Source organism: Pongo abelii, chromosome 2 (assembly GCF_028885655.2).
Source record: "Pongo abelii isolate AG06213 chromosome 2, NHGRI_mPonAbe1-v2.0_pri, whole genome shotgun sequence".
Classification (NCBI taxonomy): domain Eukaryota; kingdom Metazoa; phylum Chordata; class Mammalia; order Primates; family Hominidae; genus Pongo; species Pongo abelii.
In genome coordinates, this window is record NC_085928.1 from 103,872,180 (window position 1) to 103,893,576 (window position 21,397).

At 56.0% G+C, this 21,397-nt stretch overlaps 2 protein-coding genes across 19 annotated transcripts in view; one reads left to right on the forward strand and one right to left on the reverse strand.

Moving 5' to 3' along the window:
* The window catches only part of HEMK1 (HemK methyltransferase family member 1), a 35,719-nt gene extending 29,692 nt beyond the window's left edge, over window positions 1–6,027 (reverse strand). For 10 of the 12 annotated variants that reach the window (XR_008523288.2, XR_654538.4, XR_010139201.1 and 7 more), the window contains exons 1-3: window positions 5,699–6,027; window positions 5,233–5,324; window positions 4,826–4,919 (exon numbers count right to left, since the gene is read on the reverse strand). Coding sequence is in view for 5 of the 12 variants with exons in the window: in XM_063722087.1 (XP_063578157.1) it covers window positions 4,826–4,919; window positions 5,233–5,324; window positions 5,699–5,926 (414 nt within the window). In the remaining 7 variants the exon portion in view is untranslated. Of the gene's footprint in view, window positions 1–4,825; window positions 4,958–5,232; window positions 5,325–5,698 lie in introns of all 12 variants that reach the window. The other 2 variants (XM_054550683.2, XM_054550684.2) reach the window with 2 other exon arrangements.
* Window positions 6,004–18,996, forward strand: C2H3orf18 (chromosome 2 C3orf18 homolog). 7 transcript variants are annotated; one of them, XR_010139203.1, is made up of 6 exons: window positions 6,006–6,128; window positions 11,175–11,570; window positions 15,295–15,320; window positions 15,962–16,109; window positions 17,289–17,628; window positions 18,257–18,996. XR_010139203.1 is itself a non-coding variant. In XM_054550687.2 (5 exons), exons 2-5 carry the CDS (start codon window positions 11,337–11,339, stop codon window positions 17,367–17,369), a joined length of 489 nt encoding a protein of 162 aa, XP_054406662.1. In that variant the 5' UTR covers window positions 6,004–6,128; window positions 11,175–11,336; the 3' UTR covers window positions 17,370–18,996. The 7 variants fall into 7 exon arrangements, 4 of the variants coding, with proteins under 4 accessions (XP_054406662.1, XP_024100720.1, XP_054406663.1 ...); XR_010139204.1 differs by lacking the exon at window positions 6,006–6,128 and adding an exon at window positions 9,133–9,774; XR_010139202.1 differs by lacking the exon at window positions 6,006–6,128 and adding an exon at window positions 9,285–9,583.
* The last annotated feature ends 2,401 nt before the right edge of the window (window positions 18,997–21,397 follow it).

Consider the following 21,397-nt stretch of genomic DNA (forward strand, 5'->3'; position numbering starts at 1 on the left):
AGAGTTGATGCCAACATGGCTCCTGGGGGTCTTGGTATAGAGGCCTAAGCAGTTATCCTTGTGAACGTAGGAAGGGGAGGTAGCCAAAGCCAGACTGACCTTCATGTCAGCTGGGCCATGGCCAAGTCACCCTGCCCCTCCAGGCCTTAGCTTCCCCATCTGTACACCTGAGCCCAGTTGAGGTTAGCCTACCTCGTGGGGATGTGGTGGGGATTAAATGCACTAATCCACACCTGTTTGATGTTAAGTGTTCAATCAACCCCAGCTAAGCCCTTTGCAGACATCCTCCCCTTCTGTGCTTACAGAAATGCTAAGAACTGGCCGGGCACGGTGGTTCACGCCTGTAATCCCAACACTTTGTGAGGCTGAGGTGGGCAGATCACTTGAGTTCAGAGTTTGAGACCAGCCTGGCCAACATGGTGAAACCCCGTCTCTGCTAAAAGTGTGAAAATTTGCCAGGCATGGGCATGGTGGCAGATGTCTCTAGTCCCAGCTACTCAGGAGGCTGAGGTGGGAGGGAGAATTGCTTGAGCCTGGCAGGTAGAGGTTGCAGTGGATCAGGATCGCGCCACTGCACTCCAGCCTGGGAGACAGAGCAACACTCCATCTCAAAAAAAAAAAAAAAAAAAAAGCTAAGAACCATATCTGATAGTTCCTGGCCACTCCCTCTGGCCTGACCCTGCTCCCAGAACCTTTCCTGTATTAATCTGTTAAATCCTCACAAGTGTCCCATGAGGAAACTGAGGCCTGGGGTCAAGGCCCCACCTGAGCCTGGCCTGTGGTTCATGGTGGCCAAGAATCAGGAGCTGGTGTATCCCCAGCCTCCTCACAGAGCTGGGCTTGAGAGGCCCCCAGGGAGGCTCCTAGGCCAAAGGGACAGGGAATTCCCTCCTTTGGAGGAGATGGGCCATGGGGGGACATGGTCCTGACTAAGGACCTGAGGGCTGTGGCATACACAGGCATAGGTCAACAGGCATGGGTGCAGAGGGAGGTGCCTGACTGCACTGTACCTGCCCTGGCAGCAGGAGGACATTTTCAGACACTGTCACTTTGGAAACAAGAGGGTTTCAAGCCTTGCCTACCCAGCCACTGCCTGCAAGGACTATGCCTGTAAACCAACATACGATAGGGGTAAAGGGTGGAAGGCTCCTGCCGTCCAATGGCCAAAATTTTTCTAACCAGCAGTGGAGTGGGACACCTGAGTAGCCAGGCATGGGACAAGGAAAGGGCAGTGTAGCCCCTTCTCAAAGGCATCCCTTTGGATGTGGGCAGAGAAGCCCCCCAGAGGGTCAGGACTCCTGGGACCCCAGGTCTCAGGAAAGACTGGCTCAGGGAGCTGGGGATGGTAGGCAGCAAGTAGGTGCTTCCCTGATCTGAAAAGAGGACCACCTTTTCCAGAAAGCCTTCCTCAAGCCTGGGCCAGGCTCTACCACGGCTTTCCCCACCCTGAGCCTAAGGTCTAGCCTAAGGATGGGGTGTGCCTCTCCCACCAGATGCCATAATAGGAAGACCTGAGGTCTGACTCATCGCAGTGTGTCCCACACTGGCAGGGCTTGGCCCACAGACAAACCTCTTGGCTACTTTCTTTCTTTTTTTTTTTTTTTTTTTTGAGACAGAGTTTCGCTCTTGTTGCCCAGGCTGGAGTACAATGGCGCGATCTTGGCTCACCGCAACCTCCGCCTCCCAGGTTCAAGCGATTCTCCTGTCTCAGCCTTCCCGAGTAGCTGGGATTACAGGCATGCACCACTGTGCCTGGCTAATTTTGTATTTTTAGTAGAGACAGGGTTTCTCCATGTTGGTCAGGCTGGTCTTGAACTCCCGACCTCAGGTGATCCACCCGCCTCAGCCTCCCAAAGTGCTGGGATTACAGGTGTAAGCCACAGCACCCGGCCCTCTTGGCTACTTTCTAAGTGCTGAGCAAGCTCTCTGTGGCACCACCCTCTGAGTCTCACACCCCCAGGTCTCCCCCACACCCCAATGCCATCAGCCAGGCCCAATGGAGCAGAGGGCTCCAGATCACTCACATCCATTTTCCACATAAGTTCCCCAGTGCTGGGTTCCAAAAAGCATCTCACCCTTCCAGGCCCCCAACCCCAGCAACAATGTTCACCCACCCTGAGGGTGGCAAGTCCAAAGCAGGCAGAACTTGGCCAGCAGGTCCAACCCTCCCTGTTCCAAGCCTCTTCTGCACCAAACAAATGATTGCCTGTGGGTGATGGGGCCCAGCTCCAGCAGGAGAGGGTGTGTATTCACTAGCTCTCACCAGCCCTGTGCCAGGCACTATTGGAGACCACTAAGGTACTTGTGGCAAGCTGAGCCTGCAAGGTTGGGACAGGTACAGAGTGAGCAGTATAGGGCTGTGGCTGAGAGGCTGTGGTCTCAGTGGTGAGGCCACACGCTGAGAGGTTGGCAGGGTGACCAGGAGTTGTCAGGTGTGTAAGCCTCTCTTGGTTTCCTGGCCATAGACAGACCTACTCTGGCTGGAGAATGACCCCTCAGCCAGCCACACTGGCCAGCCACCTCACAGAGATACTCAAAGACCTCAAAGACACACACCACGTATGTGGATGGCCACCTTGGGGAGGGTGAGAAGCTAAGAAACTGAGCCCCTGCCACCGCTAGTGGCCTCTTGCTTGCCATAACACTCCAGAGCACAGGAAACTCATCTTGGTTGTAGAGCCACCTGGGGCAGGGGCAGACAACAGCCCAAGGAGTCCAGAAACTTTCTCTTCTCCGCCTAGTGAAGAGCCTCCCTCAGCCTAACGCTGGTGGCTCTTTCGGGGAGACTAAAAGCCATGCTGGTCACAGGCTCACGGCACCCCCTCCAGGTGAATATGGGAAGAATCCAAGAACAGGGTGGGGCACAGACGCATGCGGGAAGGAGGTGAGGGGCAGGCAGTTGTTGGCTCTGCCTAGAACTGCTGCCCCAACATGGACTCCATACCCCACCAAGAGGTTGGCCCAAGGCCTGGGCAGAACCTGAGTTCACACGAGTACCCTCTATTAGGATGGCATGCCTGGTGGGACAGACCCAGGGAGGTGGCATTGCCTCCTTCAAGCCAATCACAGACAAAACACTGAACCTTCCACAACCTGTACAGCCTCACAGCAGGCTGGGTGAGAATGGTTCACACCCCCAGCCCTGAGTTTCCTACTGTATTCACTGCCAGGCCAGGGGCTGAACCACCTTCTCACCCTTAGGGAAAATGCAACTCACTGGGTCACATGCCTCCTGCAAGTTTGCACTTCAGACTCCCCCTTCATCAGAAACCATCCCGTGCACCCATTCTCACTACTCCCTGCCACAGGCCACGTCCTCTTGAGTTCTTGGTAAGGCATCCCCCGATGTGGCTTTACATTGGGGTGAACCTGGTGAGTTCTCAGAAATGTCTGCACAGCAAGGTGAGCACCTGGCCTCCCAATTGCAGCATCTCCCCTCACCCCACCCCTTGCAGTAGAGCTGCTCTCTTAGCCCAGACCCATCCAAGAATCAGGGGGCCACATGGGAGCCGAAGTCCACACTTGATACTCAGAACCCTGGCACATATGGCTGGTGCCAGGTCAGCTCTGAAGGAACTCAAAGGTCACCATGCCCTGACCCTGGGCAGCCGGAGACAGCAAATGATCTCTTCGCCAGAGATCACGTGTTTTCAGGAGCCACAGGTAAGCCTCCCAAAGCCTGCAGGTGGCAGGCCACACCCTGCTCTGGGTCTCCATACTGTGTCCTAGGTCATGCCAGTCCCAGATGGGGCAGCCCCATGTGAGGGATGGGGCTCTGACCTGGGAATCAGGAATTCCAAGTGCTGCCCCCATGCTCCCTTCTTTGACAGCCCTGTGACTTAAGCAAGGCCTCAGATTCCCTACTGTCCCTGCCCTGACACTGGGCAGTGAAGCAAGGACCCGGCCTCCCAACCACATGATATGGAGGGGAGAGGGGTCAGAGAGTTTCTTGGCTAGGGGACAGAAGCTGAGAAAGTGAAAGAAGGGTTTGGGGCCCCCTGGCCACAGCAGGGGAATGAGAACTAACCTTTCCCAGAAATGTTTGTGTGCCTAGGTCTTTCTAGAAACACTCCTTCTCAGAACCTGGCGCCCTCTGGCTTGCCCATCAGCTCTCACCCAGCTCTACTCCCTGATCTGCGCCCTCTGGCTCCCAGCTCTGTCATCTACAAGGTCAGAGGGGAGTCCAAGAAGGGCCATAGAAAATGTCTCTTCCAGGACCAGGGTGCCTTACCAAGGGATAACACACTTGCGCTGCACATCCCTAGTCCTAGTAATTTGAGGGACAACACAGGTGATTACCAGACCAGTCAGTAGACCTAAGAGGGCCACCAGATTCTCTGGTCTGGAGGCCTAACCCTGTCATCATCTGGGCCCAGAGATGGCAGGAGGGCAGTGACCTGCCCGAGGTTGCACAGCTGATACCAGGTCTCCAGGTGTCCGGCTGGAGCCCTCTCCACTTCCTCCATGCCTCCTGAGAAGCTGCTGGAGGACATTTGTTCCCTATGGGTTGGGTGAGCCATGGGATGGCTCCCAGAGAAATGGCATAACAGGCTAAGTACTTGGGCAGCACTATTTGAGGCACTCTGGGCCATTGCCAGACCTAGAGGCTGGGGTGATAGCTTGGAACATAACAGTCAAGGGGACCAACAGGAATCCTCTGTCCTCTGGGCTCTGCCAACACAGTCAGAGAGGAGATACATGTCTAGAAAGGCACTGTCCCTGAAGTCATGGGGCCCCGGTGCCCCCTGGAGGAAGCCTGCGGTAAGACTGGTGCCCTGAACTCCACCATCATCCTGATCCTGCCTTGCCCTGGTGGCACACCTACCTCTGTTTCTGGCCGAGGAATAAACACTGGGGGCACCATCCTCAGGCTGAGCCCCTGAAAGTCCCACTCTCCAAGGATGTACTGCACCGGCATCCTGCAGAGGGGGCAGCTGGGTGGTCATCAGTGACAGAGCTAGGACCAACAGGACCATGCCTGGATTGAGATACCACTTGTGGCCAAAGGTATCAGGCAAGACCATGTCTCCAGGGCCTTGGGACTCCTGAGGCAAAACCTTCCCTCCCTCACTTCTTCCTATTCACTACCCCAGCCCCATTCTTGCCACTCCTGCACCCCAACACCTCCCTAGTCCTTGGACATTCTCCTCCTCCCTGAACTTGGTGGGGATGGGGGAGGCTGGACTGCTGCTCCCCAAACACATCCTTCAGGTCTGATCCATGGGTGCTCACCTCTGCAATCGACGGCTACTCAGCTCCTGGATACATTGTAGTTGCTGAGAGGTCAAGGGCTGGGTCCAAAGTGCCGGCCTCAGGCTCTGAAACTGTCCCCACAGAGAATGTAAGTGGCTGGCTCACTGGGCCCAAGGGCTCCAACCCAGGTGTCTTATGTGGATAATGCCTGCCCAGCACTGGTCTGGAGGCCCAACCCTCTCATCATCTGAGCCCAGAGGGGGCAGCCTGCCTAAGGTTACACAGCTAACACCAGGCTTCCAGGTGTCTATCCCAGAACACTTAGGCAGAGATATATTCATTCATTCAACAAACTGTTACAGTGTGTGCCAGGCGCTAAGACATTCCTTCAGAAAAATCCCATCAGTCTCAGCTAAGCACTCTTAGTGAACAGAAAACCTGGATATCCCCTCCCCAAGTCCTCCCTCCTCCCTCTTCCTGTCCTCTTGACAACACTAAACTTAACTGTTTTGGCTCCAAGGACATGAGCCACGATGTACTCACTGGATTCCCGGGCCTCAGGGATACCCCTCTTCTCAAAGACCCGAGTCCAGTGGCTGACCAGTTCTGTGGCACTGGATAACCCAGCCAGAGGTGGTTGGGGTTGCCATGAGCTGAAGGCCCAGCCCCGGGTACTTCCCCTCCTCCCTGGGCCGGACAGGAGGGCCCACAGCATTCGACCCCAAAGCTGCATGTCTCAGGAAAAGGTTCTCCAGAGTGCTTCCAGGTTCCCAAGTCTGCTTTATGATGTCAGCTGCTGGGGTGGGTGCTGAGAGTGGCCCCTGGACCCAGCTGGGTGGAGATGGAGAGGTCACAAGCTCTGGTGCCTCAAAATGGCTCTGGTCCTCAGATATAGTTGGTTGCCACCCTGGGAGTGAGAGGAACCAGGAAAGCAGGTGAGCCTTGTATGACACCCCCGCTTCTACCAATACATTGCCTGAGAATAGTTTTGCTCTTGCTCTGACACCCCCTTGACTCCATTTAGAGCCTTACCCACCTATTTGATCATTCTTGTCTTGGCCACTTAACGTTTTCCTCACATTTTTAGCTGGAGTGGGCTGAGCCCATAGCTCAGTCTCTGCTAATAAATGGGTTGGTGGTAGGTTAGGGCACATATGTGGGGACAGGACAGATCTGTGTCTAACCTAGCGTGTGTGATCTTGAGCAAGTCATTATTTCTGAATTTCACTTTCTTAATCCATAAGATGGGGGAAAATCACACCAAACCCATGGCAAGCAGTGCATTAGTCTACGAATATCCAAGGCCTGGGAGGCAGCTCAACACACAGCAAGGACCAGATGTTACATGATCTTAACTGATGTTACAAGGAGCAGATGATTGCCTTTGATTGGGAGCTTTGAATCTGACATTGTGTGTGTACTGTCATGGATTTACATGCTGAAAATTTCCTCCTAATTTAACCTATAATCCAGGACATCAGCGTAAACCACCAACTAAAAAATTTACAATTTTATATTTAAAGAGGTCACAAGCAAGTTTAACTGAAGGTTTAAATCAGCGGTCCCCTTTGCTTCCAGATAAAAGTCCAAACTAGCATTTATTGAGCACCTGCTAAGTGCCACATCTTCAGATACAAGTAGGGTCAGAGAAGGGAAGCGACTTGCCCAACGTCACTCAGGTAGAAACTGTCCCAGGCAAGCTGGGCACGGTGGCTCACGCCTGTAATCCCAGCACTTTGGGAGGCCGAGGTGCGCGGATCACGAGGTCAGGAGTTCGAGACCAGCCTGGCCAGCATGGTGAAACCCTGTCTCTACTAAAAATACAAAAAATTAGCCGGGCATAGTGACGCGCACCTGTAGTCCCAGCTACTCGGGAGGCTGAGGCAGGAGAACTGCTTGAACCCAGCAGACGGAGGTTGCAGCGAGCCGAGGTCACGCCACTGCACTCCAGCCTGGGTGCCAGAGAGAGACTCCGTCTCAAAAAAAAAAAAAAAAAAAGAAAAGAAAAGAAACTGTCCCAGGCAAGACACGAACCCGAGTCCACCAGACTCCAGAAGCGGCTCTGTGCACCAGTGCGCCGTCCCAGGAGCCAAGGCCCGAAGTCAGAGGTGTAAACTCCCTCACAGCTACGCACCGCATTGTTAACGACCCAGACGAGGTCCCCTCTCTCCAACCCTGTTTCCCCATCTGCACTATGGAGAATGGTACCGGCCAGGTCTCCAGGCGGTTGCAGTAGAAACACCCCGTTCCGATCCCCACCTCCCATGCATACCTGCCTGAAAGGCTGCCCCACCCGCCCACCAGCCGGAGAAGCTGCCCCGAACTGGACGCCCGGACGTGCGTGGCCCGTCGCGCGCTCCCTCGGACGCCCCGCTTCCGGGGTCGGCGCGTTTAAGAAAAGGCTCGGGCGGACGCCGTAGCCCAGCTTCAGGGTTCCCATCGCTGGTGGGTTCCTCCCAGGAGACCCCTGCGGAAGGGTGGGGAGGCTGTGAATTCCACTCCCTCTACGCCCGCAGGCCTGCATGCAGGAAAGTGCAGGGATGTGTGTGGGGTTGACCCCTGGGGGCCCGGACCTGCCGGTCTTCCTTAAAATCACAGCAGGGATTTGGCTCCAGCCTAAGGGGATTGCTCCGAGCTGGCGTTTAGCAACCAGGCCGGGGAGGTGTGTGGGCGGAGCCCAGTAGCCTGCCGGAACGGGGGCGTGTCACCAGAGGGCCCGGGTGTTCGGGCGGGGACCAGATGTCCGGGGGCGTGGTCTATCTTAGCCTGTGGGCGGGGTGGAGATGTGCGTGGGCGGGTTCCAGTGTTGAAGGCTGGTCCAACTTTGGGGTCCAGTCCCAGTGTCGTGACCCTACCGAGGTCAGCGGCCCAAGCCCACCAGGGGGCCGGCCGACTGGCGGCCAGACCCCAGGGGCCGCTCTTTTACTGATTCGAATCTTGACTCTATTGGCAACTTCTCCAGGTGTTGGGACCCCTCTGGACCTCAGTTGCACCTTCTATAAAATACACAGCAGCGTCTCGCAAAGTGTATCTTGTCAACATCCCCCCACCAGAAAGTACTGTTAACTAGAACACTGTTAACTAGTTTTTTTTTTTTTTTTTTTTGAGACGGAGTTTTGCTTTTGTTGTCCAGGCTGAAGTACAATGGCGCGATCTCTGCTCACTGCAACCTCGGCCTCCGGGTTCAAGCTATTCTCCTGCCTCAGCCTCCCAAGTAGCTGGGATTACAGGCGTGAGCCAACACGACCCGCTAATTCTGTATTTTTAATAGAGACGGGGTTTCACCATGTTGATCAGGCTGGTCTCGAACTCCTGACTTCAGGTGATCCATCGCCTTGGCCTCTCAAAGTGCTGGGATTACAGGAGTAAGCCACCATGCCCGGCCTTAAACTACTATTAAACATGCTGTTTCCCTACCTCCTTCCCAGACCGGGAGACACAGGGGCGTTTGCATTTGTACCAGGCTACGCTGTGACTCCCAAAAACTCCTTTGAAAACCGGCGGATCAGGAGTATCTGAGGGGTCCTTCCCTGAGCTGATCATGCCGTGGATGGAAGCTATTGTGAGGGTATATGTAGACTTGCCTGGGTCGGGGTGCCCAATAATAAATCCACCCCACTCTCAACTTCTCTAGACGAAGATTCCCCATTTCTAGCCCGGGGTTGGAGTCATTTGCCAAGAACCCTCACACCAGAGGACCCGTCTGAGTAGAAAGCCAAGGTTCAGGAAGGGAAAAGCAGTTTCTTCAAGGTCACAAAGTCTGCCAGAGTTCAGTGCAGGCCCAAGGACTCCCAGTCCAGTGCTCTCCCCAAGTCTCCTCTGTACATCCATCCGCGTTTTGGGGGCGTGAGTCTGTCCTGGCACGGGTAGCTGGCAGGGGTCCCGAGTTCTGGCCCGGAAGGGCCTGGCCACCCACGGTCCCCCGCCCAACTTCAGCGCAGGCCACGGGGTGAGGGGTAGTCTCTAAAAACTGCGACCAGGCTCCAGGCTCCCTCTGGGGGTGGAGCCAGACCCGAGCGACAAGCGAACGGTCCAATTGTGGGCGGGCTCTAGGCCCGACAGCCAATCGGGGGCCGGGGGAGCGGAGCGTGCAGGGAGGCAAGGCGCTGTAGCTTCGGGGATTCCCCGAGGCTGCTCGGCCCGGCCCCACCTCCGCCGTGGGTCCCGGCCCTACCCACCCTAGCTCAGGCCGGCAGAGCCAGCGCTCGCGGATGCGGCTGGTGCGCAGTAGCGGGCCTGGCCAGCGGCTCGGAGCTTGCAGGGAGGGCGGATCTCGGGTCGGACCCGCAGCCCCTGACGCCGGGCCTTGGGGTTCCCCCCGCCCCGGCCTCCTGCCAGTCACTACCACCCCTAGCCTCTCCAACTGAGCTCGGCGCCGGGAGAGGATTAAGTAAGTGCTGAGGTCGCTGCTCCTGTGCAAAAAGGCAGGCATCACAGGGTCGCGGAGGCGGGCATGGGGATTGAGGCAGGGAGGACTGAGAGACCTGGTGGAGAACTGCATGCGGGTTCTCGAAGATCGCGGTGCCGACCCCTTTTACCCCGGTTTCCTTCCCTTCCCCTTTGGACCCTGAGGCAGGCCTGGTAAGTGGTCAGTAGGGCCCCTTCTCTCCTTTGGGAGGCGATGTAAACAGAGCCCCAGGGCACGAGTTAAGGGTTTGGCCCAAGGTCACGCCCGGGATCAGTTGCAAAGCCAAGAAAAGAACCCGGGACTTTCTATGTGCCCAGCCTAGCTGGAGGGAGAAGGCAAAGAGGGATGAGCCTTTCTACCCCATAACCCTCTGCCAGCCTTGCCCCTTCCTCAGGGACCATCAGAGGTGTGTACACACCTCACACACGCCCATGCATCTGCACAGGGAGGCAACCCCACTAATGCCCATGAACCAGCAAAGGGGGATGTGTGCACCCACGAGCTAGGTATCCCTCCTCTCCCTAGGCCGCCCCATCTGCAGCTTGGCTGGGACCTCTTCCCACCCCACCTTAACCAGGGCCCTCTGCACTGGGCAAATCTCTCACCCTCTGCTTCCAGGGGAGGAGGGTAAAGGAAGAGAAGGCACCCAAACTGGGAGCTCCATTCCTGCCTCACCTTTCTCCTTGACCCTAGCAGCCCCTCTATTGTTGGTGGGTGGGGAGGGCAGTCCAATGTCCCCGAGAGCCTAAGGAGAAGCCCCGCCAGAGAACCAGAGCCTCTCTCTCCTTCTTGTCTTCCGGTCTTTCCACATCAGCCTCGACCCACACTCCAAGCATAGTCTGGACCACACAGTGGACTGGGTCCAGGGGCTGCCATGGCTCCCCTTTGTGACTGGGTTGGCCATGGGGAGAAAATCTAACATGTAGTGGATGCTTACTGTGGATGGGGGTTGTGCTGAGCTAAGTCTTTCTTCGAGACCTGTTTGTTCTGCCATTTCTGTAACCCCATGACCCTGTGGGGATGTTCTCAATATCCCCACCTTAGACTCAGGAAAACGGAGACACAGAGAGGTGGAGTGACTTTCTAGGGATCACTAGTTAAGCGGCTGAGCTAGGTTTCAAAGACAGGCCTGTCTGACTCTTGGGCAAGTGTTTCCTTCCAGGAAAGGAAAAAGCTGTGGTATTTTTTTCCTCAAGCAGGATGAGGGATGTGGGAGGCAGGGAATGAGGAGGTGGATATGGGGAGGTGGGGGATATGGGGACGCAGGTTGTGGGGAGTTTTTGATCAGGGGAGGGAGACTTTTTCTTTCAAACATCCCTGCTGCCTTTCATATCTTCCAGGTTTGATCACTAGGATCATCTTACCCACAGACAGAGGATGCAGGGCTTCATTTTTGTTCCTAAAAACAGGGGCACCGTAGATACGTAAAGTATGTGTCCTAATGTCTCCTGAACTTGCCCTCATCCTTGCCCTCAAACCTTTACCTCCCCAGTGCTTTCAGAACCTAGAGAGACTTCATCTCACTACTGAGCCCCTGTCCTTAGCCTCATGTTTCTTATTCTTTCCTTTCTAGCACCCAGGAAGGCAGGGGGCTCCCTTTATCCAAGGAGGTGGCTGTGCAGGTGGCCACCACAGGTGGCAGGAACCACAGGCTGGGGCACTCCGGAGTCAGGAGTGAGTGGGCAGGTTGACTGGCATCAGGCAGCCTCTCAGCCAGGGCCCTCTCCGCGTCAGCATGAACTCCAGGACTGCATCTGCTAGGGGCTGGTTCAGCAGCCGCCCACCCACCTCTGAGTCTGACCTGGAACCTGCCACAGATGGGCCAGCCTCCGAGACCACTACCCTCAGCCCAGAGGCCACCACCTTTAATGACACCAGAATCCCTGATGCGGCTGGTGGCACGGCCGGCGTGGGTACCATGCTTCTGTCCTTTGGGATCATCACGGTGATAGGCCTGGCTGTGGCCATGGTGAGAGCTGGGGTAGGCTGGGGGAGGATAATCAGTGTTTAGATTTATAGAGAGCCTAATCAATCAGAAGACAATCTGGTTGTTGTTGTTGTTGTTATTTTTGAGACAGAGTCTTGCTCCGTCGTGCAGGCTGGAGTGCAATGGCTCGACCTCAGCTCACTGCAACCTCCACCTCCGGGGCTTAAGCGAGTCTCCTGCCTCAGACTCCCAAGTAGCTGGGATTACAGGCATAAGCTGCCACGCCCGGCTAATTTTTGTATTTTTAGTAGAGATGGGGTTTCGCTGTGTTAGCCAGGCTGGTCTTGAACTCCTGGCCTCAAGTGATCTGTCCCCGTTGGCCTCCCAAAGTGCTGGGATTACAGGCATGAGCCTCTGTGCCTGGCCAACAATCTATTAATGAGAGTGCGGTCCTCCTCTCCCACAGAGATTTGTCCACTGGGGCCCAGAGACCAGAGAGGCTATGCTTCCAACTGGAAACAACAGAAAAGGTTCTCGGGAATACATGGTGTCTTGAGCTGGGTCGGGAAGGCCACATAGTAGTCAGGGAGTTCCAAGTGGAGGGTCCTGATGGGCAAAAGTTTGGAGGCAGACAGAGGGTTCTGTGAGCAGCCAGCAGGACAGTTAGGGCAGTGGATGTGGGGTTGCAATAGAAGAAAAGGCTTAAAGGTGGTTGACGTGGACCGTGGGCTGCAGAGTCTGGGTAAGACGATCTGTGCATGGGAGGCTGTTGGCAGTGAACATTCATTTATTCACTTGGCAATTATTTACTGAGTACCTGCCCTGGACCAGGACTTTGGGACCCAATAGAGGCTGGGAAGACAAGGTCCTGCCCTGTGGTTCTTACAGGGAGTGGGAAACAGATAAAAACCAAGGGTTCGAAGGGAAGCCTGCAGGGACTGACTTGGGGACTCAAGCAGGAAAGCAGGAGTGCTTTCCAGGCTAGGTGGTTAGGGACAGCTGAGAAGCAAAATTAGAGCTGAGACCTCAAAGTGGAAGCCTGGCCTCCATGTCATGAGAAGGGGTGGAGGTGGCAGCCATCAGGAAGGAAGGGGGCTGGGGAGAGGGCTGCAGGTATCCTTCAGTAGTGAGTGTGATGCCTCTTGATCTGGTATCAGTCCCTAAGGATATGGGCTGTCCCCCTAAGATGATACATGGACACTCAGAATGTCACTGAGGGACCACTGGAGATCATGCAGGCTAAGACTAGGGAGGATGGGGTGCCCCTGAGGTTCCCCAGTATGCCTGGCAATGGTAGGATTCTGCCCACTGCTCCTCGCAGGCTCTGATGGCTGGCCTTGGGCTCAGGAGCATGTTGCTCTGACAAGTAGGGCTGTGGATGGCCCATCATGGCCTGGTTGGAGCTGCTGTTAAACCAGGGTTGCCATATGGGCCCCGCAGGCTCCAGATTGCTGCCAGGGAGCAACTGCCAGCCAGCAAGCAGGCCCAGGGTGCAGCACAGGCAGAATGAGGCCAAGGCCTGAGAGGTCTCCTGGGTGGAGGTAAGGCAGGATGCCAATGTTTTCCCTTGGCACCCATGCAGTGGGTAAGCAGATGGAGGCACCCTTAAGGGCAGAATGGGGCCTAGAAACTGCCCTCGTTACTTTCAGTGAAAGGTTTTGTCCTTGGAACTTGAGAATGCTCTCTTACTCTTTGTTCTAGAGGAACATTCAGAAGGCCTGGGTGGATGCCCCTCTTGCCAAAATCAGAGGTAGGAAGCTCATAGGACAAAGGCAGCGGAGGGCAGAAGATAGCTCCTGGGGACCGGAGACAGGCCCAGAGGTGCTGACTGAGTGCTGCTTCCTCTCCCCGATGCCAGCCTCAAGCAGGGCTGTGGGTACAAGGAGGAGCAAATCTGCACCAGGCTTTCTGCCTTACCCAGGAAGGAAAAGTGCTTGGTATGGGCAGACCAGGATCAGTGGTGGGGGAGGTTCCTGGAGGAGGCGGGGCTGCACCTCCTGGACAGTGAGGGGTAGGGAAGATTTGGAAAGGAGGGTGTGTGGGTGGCTGTTAGCTGAAGAAGAGGGGAAAAGGCATGGAAATTGGGTAAAGGTTCTGGCCTTTTCTGTAGATCCTTCTGAATCCCAGGGTCTCAGGGGAGGGAGGAGGGCTTGGGGCAGGGGCTGAGAGGTAGGGACCACAGGGGCTGGGGCTGGGGCTGGATCCACTTGCTAAGGGTGGCAGGGGCTGGGCCAGAAGACCCCAGAGTTCCTGTCACAGCCTACCCACAGGAGAGCAAGGGAGCACCCCTACATGAGACCCTGGACAGGAGGGGAGAGTGAGGATCGATACCCTAGTTTCTTTGCAGGTTTTGGGGGTCCTGCAGGAGGAGCTCTGGGCCAGGCTGGAAATCAAACCAGATTCAAGCTGTGAATGGGGCACAAAGAATGTGGGAGGATTTGGGGTAAACCACAGGGCTGTGCTTTCCCCCAGGCAGAGGTAGTCATGCTCCTGGTAGTCAGAAACTGCCAGTTTAGGGAAGAGCAGGATAATGGCAGAGGTCCCCGGATTCCCCACCCAAGGTGGTCCCCCAAGTCTTACCCACTTCCTCCCTCTCCTCAGCGCATTGTACAGGGTTTCTTACTCTGGCCTAGAGGTCCTAGATGTTTTCTCAGGCTGCCTAGGCCCTCATCTTCAAGGTTGTACAATGGGGGACCAGACCTAGGGGCCTTGTTAGGTTCCTCTTACATCAGAGTTTTTGGGGGTTGACCTGGGCTGATGCCTAGGAGCTCCAGTCCCCAACCCCTACCTTAGTCCACTGGGGGCCGTCAGCCTCCCATAGGAACTCTGGAGACCACCAGCTCAGGGCCTTGCCTAGAGCCAGTGCTCTACACGCTGCAGAGTCTGGCCACTGCCTGTCCCTGGTTCTTTTTACATGTTATAGAGATGGGATGTCAGTATGTTGCCCAGGCTGGACTCGAACTCCTGGGCTCAAGAGATCCTCCTGCCTCAGCGTCTTGAGTAACTGGGACTACAGGCATGTGCTGCCTCACTTGTTCCCTTTACTTTTTGCCTGCATGTGGCTTTGGGCCTGGGAAGAGTTGAGGTGGGGGGATGTGCTGAAGTTTTCCCTTTCTTCTTCAGCCCTGGGGAGCCACAGGCAGGTGCTGAGTGGCTGGAGCTACAGTTAGTATTGGCAGCCCAGCCAATAGGTGGGGCCCACCAGTCCCCAGGCTGGGCCTAACTGCGTGGGCTCCCAGGCTGGAGGGAGCCTCTGAGTCCCCAAACTCAGTCTAGGCACGGTCTGCAGCTAACAATGTCAAAAGGAGTCATGGGGCCGGTGTGGTGGCTCACGCCTGTAATCCCAGCACTTTGGGAGGCCGAGGTGGGTGGATCACAAGGCCAGGAGTTCAAGACCAGCCTGGCCAACATGGTAAAACCCCATCTCTACTAAAAATACAAAAATTAGCCAGGTGTGGTGGTGCACACCTGTAATCCCAGCTACTCGGGAGGCTTAGGCAGGAGAATCACTTGAACCTTGGAGGCGGAGGTTGCAGTGAGCCGAGATTGTGCCACTGCACTCCAGCCTGGGTGACAGAGCAAGACTCTGTCTCAAAAAAAAAAAAAGAGGAGGCATGAAGGTGAAGCGGGGGTGGTATATGTGTCGTTAGGATGGGGACCCATGGGTCTCTTGTTCGTCAGCCTCAGCATGTCCCCATCCAGAAGGGCTGCTGGGTTCCTCAGGGCCTCCTCTCCTTGCCATTTGATGCTGCTCCTTCTCTTGCAGGTTTTGTACATCAGGAAGAAGAAGAGGTAATTCCCCACCCAAACCCAAATCCCACCCAAAACTTGAGGCCATGGGCAGTGCTGGGCTGGGCTCCGAAGGAAGTGGGAGTCAAGGCCTGTCCTGCCCATTCATGGTTGGGGGTGACCACTTCCCTTTGGGGAGGGTTGAGGGCCCCCCTTGCACAAGGATCTCACACACAGGGCAGGCAGGTGTGAGGATTCTAGATAACTGGGTATAACCCTGGGACTGGGGATAGGCAGGGAGGGGGAAGGCTGGGATTACTCCCATCCAACTGCCCAGCCACCCTTGCCCTGTTGCTCTGAGCTAACGGCTACTGGCTCCCCAGTTCCACCTGAGACTCAGACGCTGTGGATTACAGCAAGGCCCTAGCCTAGGTGATCCCTGTGGGGCCCATGGATGACAGCTACTTGGCATATGGCCTTACCCTGGAGTGGGTAACTGCTGCCTCCCTGGCTACCCATTTAAGGGATTAAGCTGGTACTATAGGTGCAAAAATGTCTGTCATTTGTTCCCATTTCAAGGGAAATCTTAAGGCCCTAAGCATGGTTGTGTGCTGTGGCTCAGCTAGTCAGGAGGCAGGGCCTGGAGGGCTGCTGGGAGGGGAAGGGCCTGCCCTGTCCCCAGCAGCCTTTGCCCCCATCCCCAGGCTGGAGAAGCTACGCCACCAGCTCATGCCCATGTACAACTTCGACCCCACGGAGGAACAAGATGAGTTGGAGCAGGAGCTGCTGGAGCATGGGCGGGACGCCGCCTCCGTACAGGCTGCTACTTCTGTGCAGGCCATGCAGGGCAAGGTGGGCACTGACCAGGCTCCCCACCCCGCCTGCAGCATCCTCTGTCCTCCACCCTCACCCTCCCTCCTTTCTCATGCAGCTTTCTAGCACCTGCCTTGTGGTCAGATGGCAGGTATTGGGTACATGGCTTTTTCCAGATTTGTTCAGAAAGTGGTCATATTGCTCTGGGGCCACCCACAAACTCACAGCGCAAGGCCAGGCCGAGGCAGTCCTGGGATACAGCCTGGCTCTGCCCCATAGCCTGCTGATCTTGGGAGCCCCACTGGCATCTCTGAGCCTCAGTGTTCTCATCTACAATTGAAAATCCTAATTCTTGCCCCATGTGCCCCCACGTACTGGTTAGGAAAGTAGGAAAGGACTAATGGGGGAGATTGTTGGCGGTTAGGACCCCAGGTTCCTCTGCTTCCTGAGGGTCCGTGGTCCTGAGTGGGTTGTGGATGGGGTCAGACTCTTGGGCAGCAGTACCTCTGAGTAGGCTGGTGGATTCCCAGTGGCTGACAGACCCAGGCGTGTGAAGATCCCAGCCAAACTTGCCTCCTGTGTCCAAAGGGATGGGTACCTGTGTGGCCATCCTGTTGTAGCCACTGGGCTGCCTGACCACTTGCCACCATTTCCCCAAATCCCCAAGGGCCAGAGCACCATGAGCAGCCCTGGCCTGCCCCTGACTCATCCAGCCTCTTTGCGTCTTCTTGGGCTCAGAAAGAATCCAGGCTGGGAGTCTGAAGACCCTTTGGTTTTGCCACCAGTTCTGCATCACCTGGGTCAGGATATATTGCCCCCTTGGGATATTCAGAAACTCGAACTGAGAACCTTGGTCCACCCAGCCGCTGGGACTGCTGGCCACTTGATACTTGTTTCCCATGTTCCTCCTTGTACCAGCCCCTGTGCTAGGGCCTAGGGGTACAGAGTCCAGCCCTCTGATCCCCCGCTGGGAAAAGGCAATGCATGCATAATTAAATCAACACAGTAAGCGCCTCCAAGGTGACAGGGCAAGCTGGGGAGGAGTCATCTGAGCCAAGTCGTATTTCTAGGCTGAGCTTGCAGGGAGGGCATTCCAGGCAGAAGCCATTGCTAGTGCCAAGCGTAAGCAGGCACCAGGAAGTGAGGGTGGAGTTGACCGGGCCAGTGAGTGCATGGCCTTGCCCATGTTCTCTGATGCCCCTGCCTGTCTTCCTGCAGACTACTCTGCCCTCCCAGGGCCCACTGCAGAGGCCCAGCCGGCTGGTGTTTACCGATGTGGCCAATGCCATCCATGCGTGAGTGGCCTGGGACAAGCCTGGACTTCTGATAGAGACCCGCCACGGTGCCCACGGAGCTCCCCACTCCCTGATTGTCAAGACCTACTCTGAAGATCTGCCCTGCCAAGACACGAGAGGGCTGAGCCAGGCCCCAGCTGTTCTCCAGATCCACCTGCTGACTCTAGACTCTAAGAGAGGGCCCTAGCCAGGCTGGACTTCTGACCACTGACTTCTCCTGACCTGAGGGCCCTGGCACAGAGGGCATCCCTCATGCTGAGAAGGTCAAGAGCCTCTGCTGGCTTCCTCATCCCCTGTCCAGATCCCTCACATCAGGGTCTGCCCCGCTAATGTGGAGGAAATGGGGGAGATACGGAGTGGGAGGGATTGGGGGAGGAAAGGGGAGGTTTCCCTCTGTTAGGGAGAGACCTGTTTTTTGGAATTTGGAGCCTCCTCCGGGGTGGGGAGAGGAAACCACCCAAGTTATAGGGACAGGGTAGGGTAGCATCTGTTATGGGCCCTGAGAAGCCCAGAGATGGAGCTGAAACTGTCCAGTATGCAAGGATGCCAGGAGAAGGGCAATTCACACCCAGGGTCCATCCGTACTACAGAGGGTCCAGGAGGTCTCCCAGCCACCCATCCTTGGCAACCAGATGTTACTGGGGCCAAGCTAGGATGGGAGCTGAGGGGGAAGGAAGTAGGGGAATGGAAGTGGAAGGATGCAGCCCCCCCAGACCTGCCAAGAGGCCTCATGCATGTGCATGAGTGTGCCCATGGACAGACATGTGTCTGTCCCAGCACAGCGGGCAGGATGAGATTGTCCACACTGGCCCCACCATCCAAGTCGACCTCTACCCCATGGTATGTAGTGGAGCATCAGGGTAGGCTATCTTCTCTGCCTTCAATCTTCAGGACTGCAGGGAAGAGGGAAGCACACACAGCACGGTTCCTCTCTCCACTGCATTGCTTCACTGGGCTCACCTGCTGAAAACGGCTCCCTGTCTTGGGCTCTACTGAGGATCTGGGGTTGGAAGAGGCTGTTGGTCTGAGGGCAGTAATCACAGGCTACGGGCTAGAGGGGGCAGTTATGACTGCCTGAAAGCAGGTGAGGGATTGCACCTCAGAAAAACATCTAAAAAACTTAGTCTATGTTTGAATTCCCCACCTCCATCCCATCTATGGGAAGAGCCATTCAGTGTTTAGAGAGTGGGGAGATGGGTCCCTGCACTTGGCCTCTCCATAAGCCTTGGAGGGTCAGGGCTGATACCAGGGGTCCTGGCAAGGCATTGGGCAGAGACAGACCCCAAGAGCGGGGCATTTTTTACGCTGGGCATACATATGCACACAAGCATCCACAGAGGCACGTCCTGTGCCCAGCCTCTTCACCGTCACTGTCCGCCGCTGGCTGGAGGGGATGCAGGGGTAGTGTATGCAGACCTTCCATTGAGCAAATGCCATGTGTCAGGAGGGAAGGGCCTAGGAAGCCCCCATGGGGAAGGTTCTGGATTTATTCCCTCCTCTAAATGCTATAAATACGTTAGCACTTGAGTCGACTGGAGGCTGCCAGGAATTCAGGATGCATACAGCTGTAATTTAACCCAGAGCAGCTCCATGTGAGAGCATTAAAGATGTAATGAAGATGTTTACATGGAGAGCATGTGAGCCTGTGACACTTGGGGTGTGGAACCCTAGGAGGGGCAGGATGGGTGAGGGGCTGTGGGGGGCCTGGGGATAGTTGCTTGAATCACAGCTATGAGGTGGCAGCCCAGGTTTCTCTTGAGCCGTCTGAGGAAATGCCTCTGGCCCTGACTTTGAGGTTGCCCTGGGGTTTCATTTCTCAACTGTGGATTGGGGTCCCAAGGCCTGCCACCCACTAGGGTGGAAAGGTCAACTGGACAGGACCTTGTGGGACCGGGGGAGGAAGGAGGCTTGGGCCCCAAGGGCACCGGGGGAGGTATGGCACCTCAGGACCCATAGGAGCTGGGTCTGAAACACGAAAGGAAGCAAAATAGTGTGGCTTTTTCTGGAGCACAAGGGTGCAGGGGAAGGGTGGGGGGTGGGAAACCATTAGGGTCATCTGTGTGGAACCCACCTGCAGGGTTCAGAAGGGTTTGGGGGAGAATGACACTAGGGTGACCAGCCATCCTGGTTTTCCCAGGCCTATTCCAGTTTTAGCCCTGGAAGTCCCACAAACCAGGACTCTAAGTGACATCCAGGCTCTCTCCAGAGAGCTGAGCCTTCAGGCCAGAGTCATGGAAATAAGGGGCACGCGAGCCCCCGCTCCCCCAGTTCCACGATGGAGGGCTGAGCTAGAGGAAGGGGCTGGGGGACAGGGCCTTAGGTGAGGGGAGGGCCACGTGCCCATGAGCCAACCACACTGGGGTCACAGCTCAGCCTGTCGGTGATGGCCTTGATCTTTGGAAGAGGTCTCCTTCCCTCAGCAGATTGGCAGGATTCTGGAGGGACATGGAGTGAGAGGAAAGGCAGTGGTGGGCTGTGTCCTCCCACCCTGTTGGGTGGGCCTTCAGCCCAGGGATGTGGGAGCTGCAGAAGATCCAGCGTCTGGGGGATCCTGAAGAAAAGGGCCTGTGGAGTAAGGCTGGCTCCCAGGGACCAGGACCTGGACAGTGGCTCCAGGAGGACCCCAGTGCCCACCCGCTCCTGCTGCCTGCCCTATGCCCCTTTCCTGTGGGGTGGGCTTGGCTAGATGATGTGCACAGGGCAGCTGTCTCTGTGGGTGCCAGGGCACATGTTCACACCTCTTGTGCCCTCACAGGCACTTTCTCCCCCTTCCACCCACCTTCTGCTCTCTAGCTCTTATTCCCAGTCCTGTGGGAAAACCAAGTTCCCAGCAAGTTCCCAGGTCTTTCAGAGTGTGGGGTCAATAAATATCGGGGTGAAAGGTTCTAGTTGGTGTGTCCTCCTTGAGGCCTTGAGGCTGGTGTGGTCACCACCCTCAGCCAGGCAGTGGAATGAGATGGAGTCGCCTGCCTGCCTCACTGCTCCTGAAATTGACTATTAAATGGGGCTCTTTGAGAAATGCCCCCTGCCCGACAACACACACACACACACACACACACACACACACACACACACTCTTCCATAAGTAAAACCCTTCCTTGGGAGTAGCAACCAGGGCTTGGGCTCAGAAGCTGGGCAGTTCGTGGTAGGTGGTATCTGGGTGGACGCGGCTTGGCGCCTTCAGAGGCCATCTTCTTGTTTAATAAAGTGAAACGTCACCTTCAAGCCAAAGTGAATGAAATAATCCCATTGCCTGGCTGCAGGCAGACACTGGGGACGCTTACAGAATGTAAAGGAAAGTTCTTGTGGGGGAGGGCCCAGAAACTCCAGTAGAGCAGCTTGACCTTGCTGTGGATTCCTTCCAGAAACATTGCTAAGCGTCTATCATGAGCCTGGCACCACGGTCCTGAGGGGAACCAAACTAGACTCTGCATTTCCATTCTAGATGGAGGAGACAGATATCAAATAGGAAAAAAGGTGCATGTGTGTGTGTGTGTGTACACACATAACACACATTGTGTAGGTCTATATATCTCTATATCTACATATGTAGGAAAAAGAAGGTGGGGTGGGGGCAGGGTGTGCCTAGGGATTTTATAGGCTGAGGGCAGACACCCCCACCCCATCCTGCCCAGCTGCACCCCTCAGCAGGCCTCAGTGTGGAGAGCCGTGGTCAATGATATCTGGGGGAACCCTAGGAGATGCTGTTTTGACATCCCCACACACCTTGTCCTCTGAGGGCTCAGGACAGGGGGCCTTAGTCAACCAGGGGACACTCTAAAAGGCCAGAGTTGCTAAGAAAAGAACAAGAAGTGTGTAGACATCAGCTGCAGGGAAAGGAGGAAGGGAGGGGGAGAGCATGGAGACCCCTTAGGTGGGGTGGGACTAGGATACCATCCCACCTGGGCCTGAGTCTGCCCGTGGCACCTTCTCTCACCTCCCCTCAGCCATCAGAGCTCCTTGGCAGCAGTCCCTTCCCCCCTCACCCTAGGTGCTTTGGTCCTGCAAGTGGAAGATCAGGGCAGGTGTCAG